At 35.8% G+C, this 10,000-nt stretch overlaps 1 protein-coding gene across 12 annotated transcripts in view; it reads right to left on the bottom strand.

The window, feature by feature from the left end:
* The window catches only part of LOC106877276 (tyrosine-protein phosphatase 10D), a 135,582-nt gene that overhangs the window by 96,743 nt on the left and 28,839 nt on the right, over positions 1-10,000 (bottom strand). For all 12 annotated transcript variants that reach the window (XR_016240753.1, XR_016240752.1, XR_016240754.1 and 9 more), the window contains exons 3-6: positions 9,696-9,921; positions 4,807-5,070; positions 3,814-3,937; positions 1,003-1,121 (exon numbers count right to left, since the gene is read on the bottom strand). Coding sequence is in view for 8 of the 12 variants with exons in the window: in XM_089347751.1 (XP_089203877.1) it covers positions 1,003-1,121; positions 3,814-3,937; positions 4,807-5,070; positions 9,696-9,921 (733 nt within the window). In the remaining 4 variants the exon portion in view is untranslated. The remainder of the gene's footprint in view (positions 1-1,002; positions 1,122-3,813; positions 3,938-4,806; positions 5,071-9,695; positions 9,922-10,000) is intronic.

Below are 10,000 nucleotides of genomic sequence, written 5' to 3' on the forward strand. Positions count from 1 at the left end.
AGGAGGGGGATTTCACAGATTTATTTGAAAAAGACAAGCAGCCCCTGACAAATGAGGATTTGATAGAGCTTCAGGAGCAGCAAAATAAAGAAGAAGAGGAAGTCGAATCTGAGCCATGTCACTTTACTATTAAGAAAATGTAGCAATCATTTGCATATATCAGAAAAGGTCTTTCTATGTTCGAGATATGAATCCAAATGCCCAATGTTTTTCCAAGATTATGGGGGCTTATTATGCTCCTTATAATGTTATCCTTGAAGAAAAGAAGAAGACAGTTCAAGGGACTTTCAACTGTTCTTTTAAGCGCATTGAACAACAAAAACAGCCAAAGTCAGCTGTTGATGTTGACAATCCACAGTCATCTACATCTACAATGTAAACCACCAAATTGTATGTACATATTGGTACATTTAAAATAATTTAGTATTTTTTTACTATTGCAAAATAATAATTATTACCGAATTTTTTTTTAAGCTTAAAAAAAGGCTTTTATTTTACCAAGTGTCATTGCAAACTGCATTCATAAATAAAGTGTCCGCGATGTGCGGTAAACATCACCAAATTGTATTCATAAATTTAGATTACTATTTTTTTACTGTACTGTATTAAAAAATGAATATAATTTGTTTGTAAGCTTAAAATAGGTTTTTATTAACCATGTATTATTGAAAATGCATTCATAAATAAAGTACAGAATTGGGAATGGTTATTAACGGTTTAGCCTGGAGCCAAGTAAATTTGACCTTGCCTAGCCTAGAGACAAGTTAATTCAACTGAAGTTGTTTTTCGACTTAAGTCATGACTCCTGAGACCAATTAATGACACAGTGTGAGGTATGCCTGAATTTAAAACATACTACTTCAGTTTAAAACGTTGGAATAAAAATACATGTAAAAAAATAAATATTCACTCATGAAAGTAATTAATATTTTGAGTTATCACTATTCTAATAAATCAGATTTGGCAATATCAATAATATTAGAATTCATATCAAAGACTTACGGAGTATTATAGTTTTGCTATATTCACTGCTGTTTCTCCCAAGAGAATGTACAATGATAGATAAATTATATGATTTTCCAGCTACCAGATTCGTAAATGTATGTGTGTTTGTGTTTTCCCTTAAAAATAAAAGATTCATAATTGACATATATTGAAGACAATACAAACTCAAGTTCAAACATTACAAGCATCTCATTTACATAGTTTATAGATTAAGTTTTAAAACCCTGTGTCTCAAATATCTGCTATCGATACCAAGTTATACACCACATGAAGATGCAATTCAAATAGCATTGTTGTTTGTGGTTGAAAACTGGAAATAAGCAAAGTTTATCCTCATTTTAGCTTTACAAAGATTTCTTCCTTGCACCATGTGTTTTTATTTTTTGCATTTTATCAAGTGAATTTTTCTTCATTTAAATTTTGAGCATAAAAGCAGTTAATACTTCATGCAGTGAGAATTAGGTGTTATTCATTCTAAATGATTTAATTGGGAAAATACAGCATGGACTCATAGAAAATAATTTTAGTGATATTTAAGTGTCATATATAAATACCAGCTTTCTAAATGACATCAGAATTTATCAATTCTGAGAAGTAGTGGAGTCATCACATAGTTGATATTACATCTATGCTTTCATTAGAGAATGGTAAGAATTAAAACTAAAAAGATTTATTTTGTGATATATTCTAAATATTTCCATAGGCGTAAGAGTGGCTGTGTGGTAAGTAGCTTGATTACCAACCACATGGTTGCGGGTTCAATCCCACTGTGTGGCACCTTGAGCAAGTGTCTTCTACTATAGCCTCAGGCCGACCAAAGCCTTGTGAGTGGATTTGGTAGACGGAAACTGAAAGAAGCCCGTCGTATATATGTATATATATATATGTATGGGCGACACATGAAATCTTTCGAGCGAGATCGTTGCCGGTGCCCCTGGGCTGGCTCTTGTGCGGGTGACACAAGAGGTTTTACGAGCGAGATCGTTGCCGGTGCCCCTCGACTGGCTCATGTGTGGGCGACACATGAAATCTTTCAAGCGGGATCGTTGCCAGTGCCCCTGGATTGGCTCATGTGCGGGCGACACATGAAATCTTTCAAGCGGGATCGTTGCCAGTGCCCCTGGATTGGCTCATGTGCGGGCGACACATGAAATCTTCCGAGTGGGATCGTTGCCGGTGCCCCTGGGCTGGCTCTTGTGCGGGTGACACATGAGGTTTTTCGAGCGAGATCGTTGCCAGTGCCCCTGGACTGGCTCTTGTGCTGGTGACACATGAAATTTCTTTGAGCGAGATCGTTGCCGGTGCCCCTGAACTGGCTCTTGTGTGGGGTTGTTGTAGGATTTTTGAGCGAGATCGTTGCTGGTGCCCCTGGACTGGCTCTTGTGCAGGTGACACATGAGGTTTCTCGAGCGAGATGAGCGTGGCCGTTGCCAGTACCGCCTAACTGGCCTTTGTGCGGGTGACACGTAAAAGCACCCACTACACTCTCTGAGTGGTTGGCGTTAGGAAGGGCATCCAGCTGTAGAAACACTGCCAAATCAGATTGGAGCCTGGTGTAGCCATCTGGTTTCACCAGTCCTCAGTCAAATCGTCCAACCCATGCTAGCATGGAAAGCGGACGTTAAACGACGACGACGACGTATGTGTGTGTATATGTTTGTGTGTCTGTGTTTGTCCCCGCAACATCGCTTGACAACCGATGCTGGTGTGTTTACGTCCCCGTAACTTAGTGGTTCGGCAAAAGAGACCGATAGAATAAGTACTAGGTTTTAAGTCCTGGGGTCAATTTGCTCGACTAAAGATGGTGCTCCAGCATGGCCACAGTCAAATGACTGAAACAAGTAAAAGGGTATACTGGTGAGTTTAAGAATAGATTGTAATTATTGTAATAGAGTAAAAAACACTAATTTGTTTGGTCTTATAATGCTTTTGAATGGCAGAAATGAAGGCATATCCTGGAATGCTTTCCTAAAGGGAAATGTACAGCTTTCAAGTTATAAAGACTAACTGGAAATCTGAAACAGGAAATAAATGCAGAGTAAACAGGAAATAAGTGTCTATACCTTGTAAATACATGTGGGGACACCTATGTGTAATCAACTATATTCAACCACCTTGGCAGGTGAACGTGACAGCAAACTTTCTACTTTCTAACAAGATTGGGAAAGTTACAATTTTGAGAATTAAGGAATAATTCTTGGGAATTAAGGAATAATATCAAAACCTAAAATATTTTCAAAGATTATGTATTGAAACATACAGTTTGAGTAATGTCCACTAGATAATTACATCTAACACACAAAAATACCATCAGCTGGATTATAACAAAAATACAATTAACAGTTATATCTTACTGTTTAGTAAATCAACTGGATTTTAAAAATCAAATTAATTAATATATGCCTAACTGGCATTTGTGCCGGTGGCACGTTTAGAAAATCATTTGAGCGAGGTCGTTGCCACTGCCGCTGGACTGGCTCCTGTGCAGGTGGCACGTAAAAAACACCATTTTGAGCATGGCAGTTGCCAGTACCGCGTGACTGGCCCTCGTGCCAGTGGCACGTAAAAGCACCCACTACACTCTCGGAGTGGTTGGCGTTAGGGAGGGCATCCAGCTGTAGAAACACTGCCAGATCGGATTGGAGCCTGGTGCAGCCATCCGGTTCACCAGTACTCACTCAAACCGTCAAACCCATGCTGGCATGGAAAGCAGACGTTAAACGACGATGATGATGATGATGATGATGGTGATGATGATGATGATGATGATGATGATGATGATGATGATGATGATGATGATAAACTTACTTTTCCAAACAGATGGGCACATTTGTTAAACAAGCAGTATATGTAAATGATGGACGTTCTACCCAAGTAACTGTAATGTTTCTTCCATTAGTTTTCACAGCAGCATTAGAAAGAGCATTAGGATCTGGAAATAAACAAAAATTCATAGGTCTTAATTATGCAAATTAGTTTAATAACAAAGATAAGAAAAGATTATTTACATTATTTACATCTGATAGATATTTGTCCTCATCTTGTTTGAGGTTAACACAACGTTTCAGCTGATATACTCTCCAGCCTTCATCAAGTGTCCTAGAGAAATTTCGAATCTGGGTTCTCATTCCTAAGGTATTTTTCATTATTATTCAAGTTACTGCCCGGAATTGAAATCGGAATCTTGGGGTTAGTAGCCCATGCTCTTAACCACTACGCCATATGCTCTTGGGAAATTATGGAGTGAATTTTAGAGCTCATAAATCCAATATTTTCTTATCCTTCCTTAATACCGGTTCCCATATGTTACTCATATCTGCACTCGGTCTGCTTAGGAGGTTATTATGTCCTAGCATATGTGTTGCTTCTTTTAGTTTTCGTATTTTCGAGTGGTGTTCTCTGTCTATTATTTTTACTTCATCCCAAAGGGTGAAGTGGTCTCAAATAGAGGACTGGATAAGAAAAAATATGTTAATAAAATAGTGTGAAATTATATGATCCATAATGACATAGCATTAAAACAGTTAATTAAATAGGTTGCTCCCAAAAATTACATAGGTAAAGTAAAAAAAAAAAATTCTTTATCAAACTAGAAATTTTCTTCATTATAAGTTAAATCTCTAACCATGAAAATGAATTTCTCTTTAACCTTCTAAAGTTTTAATAGCATTATTTCCTTCATAGAAATACATTTATTCCTGATCTAATTTTAGGAAATTTATTTTTGCTGTTTTGATTAAGATCATACAAGCAAAGTCAAATTTATATTTCTGAAAAAGAATTTTAAATTTGCTTACTTACCAGTAACAAAAGATGTATTCAAGGATGTGTCACTTAACACATTGTTAGCTATAGTCCATATTTCCACGTTATACTTTGTACCATCCTTTGACAATTTTAATTGTATGCTTTGCAAGCTACTGTTTACAGTGTAATTGATTTCATTTTCACTTCCGTATTTAATTAGCCATTCATCTCTACCAGATTTCTGATTGTCAAATTTCCATTCAATAGTAACATTTGTTCCAGTAACACGTTTTGTTATGCTAGTTGGTTTTAAGGGTCCTAAAAAAAAAAATGGATTTTATGCATCAAAAAAGTAATTATCAGTATCATACATGCATGAAAAAAATACAAAATTTACATAAATATTTTAGTGTATTTCAAATAAATATTTTATATGATTTATGTGCAAAAATAATTGCACGTTTTAACCATCAACTTTAAAGCAATACTCTCGAGTCCAAAATAATAGGGGTGGGTGGAATAAGCAGGTGGGTTGGACATTTCCATAAATTCATATAAGGGAGTTGGTTGGAAAATTGGTAATTGTATAGTGGTAACTGTATAAAATTTTTAAATTTTCTAAGTTATCTCCCTTGATTTTTTAAAACCCAGTTATTTATTCTTCGGTCCCAAATAATAGTGGTGGAGGGAATAAGCGGATGGGTTGGACATATGCTTAAATTCATATAAGCGGGTGGGTTCGAATAAACGGGGGTGCGTAACTATATACTGAATGTACACAAATCAGGAAAAAAAACATCTTAAAGCACATATAACGACACAACGAGGCAAAAGAAGTGAACAAGGTGTGAAATTAGCAAATAAGTGTGCTTCAAATGCTCGCTTTGGTTAAGATATACATTTGAATAATAAAAATAAGACATTGGTTAATTATGGGATTTTTTTTTGATTTTTTTTTAAATGCTGTGGACTAAAAAGATACTGATACAAGTAACATGTTTTAAAAAGAAATAAAGTAAAACACAATGAAAAGAGTATAATTACTGTTTCATGAACTTGGAGTACTTATTGTACTATACGTAATAAAGTATAGCATTCCATAAATAGGTATAAATGATAGACTCATGATCTTCTGTCACTATCCTTCTGCAGGTTTCTTTGGTTTCAATATTCGCTTCTTTATTGATCGCCAAACTTCACTGACAGTTGGCAGGAGTTTGCTTCAATATGGCAAGAAAAGTGTAGAGGTCTCGTTTCCACCCAACACCTGTATTTTTTCAAGGAACAGGGCTTCTTTATAACTGTTGAGTCTTAAAAGAGAGATACAGCTTCCTGACACCATGCTTTGGCTCCTGTGAAACGTCCATGGGGATTTCTCCAGATAGGTCAATCACCTCCAAAAGATTCCCAGATGGCTTGCTTTCATCTTCCGACTCACTTTCAGCAGCTTTGTCCTCAATGCCGTCACCATCAAATAGTTCTGAGCCTTCAACATTGTTTGCACGCTCGACCTCTTTCAGCGGAATAAAATTCTTAATGACTCTGAATAGTATTTGGGCAGGGTTTTGACATCATCTCTAGACAAAACTCTCGCATCAATAGACTGGTAAGGTACATGATTCAGTCTGACACCTTATAATCTTCAGAGCCATCAAAAGTGTTTGTGGCCCACATTGACTTGAAAGCAGCTACCACATTAGTCGTGCCATTTGCATGTGCTTGATGTAGTACCTGCATCATCTCAGATCAATTGGGTGTGGGTATTTTATTCAGAGTTTGAACTAACTTTTCTAGCATCTTTGCTTTCTCTATTTCGCAATATTTTGCTTTCAGTTGTCTATGCAAGTACATGCTATTACTTTGAACAGATCTGGTGATACCACCGCTGTTGATGACTAGCACATAATCCCCTTTTCCAGAGGGTGTCTCTCACTTCTGGCATCAAATGTACTATGTAATCATCAAGCACATAAATGTCAAAGTTTGCATGTGAAAACATATTGAATCGGTTTGGAAGGTTTTCAATAGCACAGAGTAGCTGTTCTAATCTATAAGAGACAATGAAATATCAATGGTCTCTTTAGGAGACCAATGCTATTTCATTGTAGGCAGGGCATTCAGTAGTGGTGGTCTTTTTCCAGTTTCTTTAAATACAATCTCTGGGATAAGATTGACTTCGGTATCATTGCTAACCTGTGTGAACACTGTGATATATTCCCTAGACAAAAGGTTTTCTTTGACAAATATACCTTGATTTCTGAATGATAAGGTAGCTTGTCTGCTACTTTCATTCTGGTGCAAGGATATTTGATTTTCATTGATAATAGGAGGATCTAAACAAAACTTGTCTAAGAAATAACAACGCACACTCCATATGTTCTTCAAATAATCCTGAATGTGCTCAACACATTGTTCTTTGGAGACTGAAATGCGTTTGTTTGGAAATTTCAGTGATATCCCGTACTCTTTTTGCCAACCTTTCATCTGGCTTTCTGAAAAACAAATCTTTTCCTCAGTTGATGTGTCTGGGTGCTGGCAAATCTACTCCTCATAAAATTTCTCAGCCTGTAATAGGAAAAGAGTTTGTGGTAATCTCGCATGCAGCGTTATTCTAACATCCACAAACCATTCAAACAAGGCTTCTCTCATGCCTGGTACTTTTGTTTTACAACCTCCTCCAGTGACTTTGAAGAGAGCGTCTCATAAAGCGAGATTTATATATCTTAAATTTGCAGAGGAATTTGTAGTGGGTAGTTTAGCTTAATCGGTCAAAGCATCGTGACGCGTAATCACGGGGATGTGAGTTCGAGTCCACAGCTAGCCACCTACACTTTTCTCTGCAAAATAGAGGTAGTTTATCCTGTTCAGGCTATATTATTAGCATTATTCTGTGATTGAGAATTTAAAATCACTTCTTTAAATTTCTTCAGATTTTTTTTCCAGCACTGTCAAGTTCACCTTTCAGATATTTTTCATAACAGCATTTAGCTACTTTAACAGCAGAATCAAACAGTTGATCAGAGTTTTTAACACCAGCCAAATTCAAGTAAAACAAACTAACTGCTTTGGTGAGATATTCCTGTTTCAGGGTGTCTGGGACATGGCATTTCCTTTTAGCATCTCAATGAGTTTTCCCTTTCATTCACTCTAATTCAGAATCATACTCCTCGTTGCATTTGTTCATCACGATAGCAAATGCTTGCTTTTCTTCTATAGAATAATTTCCATACGTTGCACCATGAAATACTCTTTTCTCTGTTATGATGTTATGAAAAAAAGTTCAAAGAGAAATTACTTGAGTTGTGTTGATGTTGCTAAATCCTTATTCTGTAAAACACTTGTCTTGTAAGGATAAACAGTTCATCATTGAAGTTCTTAGTTTGTGTGGAATTTGTGTTGGTGATTGCTAGAGAAATTGAAAACAAAGATTTGTTGACTACAGTGTAGAGTGGCAGTAAACTCATGCACATGTTACAGACTGGAGCAGTTGACCAGCCTCAAATTTTTATAAACTCTGGCTGGTTGTAAAGCATATATTATGACAGCAATTTCTCTGTTTTATATGTATCCTGAAACAGATGTGTTGTGTCTTGAAATGATTGATCTTCTTAAGGTTGAAAGTTATTTATGCCCTAAAATGTTGAAGGCTCACCCACATAAATGTTGGTTATATGTACTGAGGATAAATATTTTTCTTTCATGCGTTATGAAAACAAATAGAACACTCCAGGTTTTCTTCCCATTCCTGTCATCTGTTATTTTTTTGTTTTTGCCATGCTGATTCACAATTTGTGTCAGTATAAATAACAATGAATTCCTCAGAGTTTCTTGTTTTGTGCTAGTACTAGTAACGGGAGTCAGTTTAATCAACTTTCCCCTTCTTTTTAAATTGCTGGCCTTGTGCCTAAATATTAGGCAACATGCCTTGAAGCATAGAGTTATGGCCCATTACATTCTGAGTTCAATCCCACACCAGTAATGTACTGGGCTGCTTTAATCCACTTGTTCCACCCAACAAATTGTTGGCCTTGTGCCTAAATGAGAAATCATTATTTAAAATTTTCTAGGCTGTCACCCTTAATTTTTTTTTTTTAAACCAAAATTAGTTATTTAGTTTATATATCCTATGTATTTTATAAGATATGGTATAACTTGTAATGTTTTTGTTATATATATATAATATTTTTAACATAAAATAAAATAATCATTAGATTCTCCAACTGAACTATCAATATGAAATGCTTACATTAACCTTAATAAGGCCAAAATTCTCAAGATTTTCTAAGTATATATTAACAGAAGTGAAATGTGGCTATAGATGCAGGCATGACTGTGGTAAGAAGTTTGCTTCCCAACCAGATGGTTCTGGGTACAAACCCATTGTGTGGCACCTTGGGCAAGTATCTTCAAAGTATCTGAAAGAGAGCCATCGTGGATGTGTGTGTGTGTGTGTGTGTGTGTGTGTGTGTGTGTGTGTGTGTGTGTGTGTGTGTGTGTGTGTGTGTGTGTGTGTGTGTGTGTCTTTGTGACTATGTTTGTCCCCTACCACTGTTTGACAGCCAGTGTTGATGTGTTTACATCCCCATTACTTAGCAGTTCAGCAAAATAGACCGATAAAATAAGTGCCAGACTTGAAAAGAATAAGAACTGCAGTTGATACATTCAACTAAAATTACTCTCCATCGTTGCAGTCTCATTACTGAAACAAGTAAGATATATAAAAAATAAAAAAGGGGAATAGTAAACAAAAGTTAGAATTACACAGTAACACTACTAGCAAGCATCTGTAAGAAAATAATACATTTCAAAATAATATCTTAAGCATTAAGTAATACAGTGTTATAGTATTCTTGGTGTATTCAAGTTACATTTCTGTTATTGTTAAGGTATGAAAAAATAAAGACATATATATTTCTTTTAAAATAATAATTATTATTACTTACGTGTGGACAATTCCCAAGTAAGTGATGAATTAACCACACTAATATTGTACAAAGTTCCGGGGTGAAGCCATTTAATTGTAATTGAGGTTGAATTGATAACTACTATGGTGTCAGATAGTACAGTATCATTGTCAGCAAATCTGACCTCTACAGTAGATGCATTAACAGAGGCAGAAATCACAATAGAGGTTGAAGTTAAGGCTTCTGAAGTTAAGACTTCTGGCACCTGTAAAACAAAACTTTATTATTTAACCATTCAATAGCTGAAGCAAAAATTAAAAACAATTACTTTGGAAAAAATAAAA

Source organism: Octopus bimaculoides, chromosome 2, assembly GCF_046866305.1.
Source record: "Octopus bimaculoides isolate indiv1 chromosome 2, ASM4686630v1, whole genome shotgun sequence".
Classification (NCBI taxonomy): Eukaryota; Metazoa; Mollusca; class Cephalopoda; order Octopoda; family Octopodidae; genus Octopus; species Octopus bimaculoides.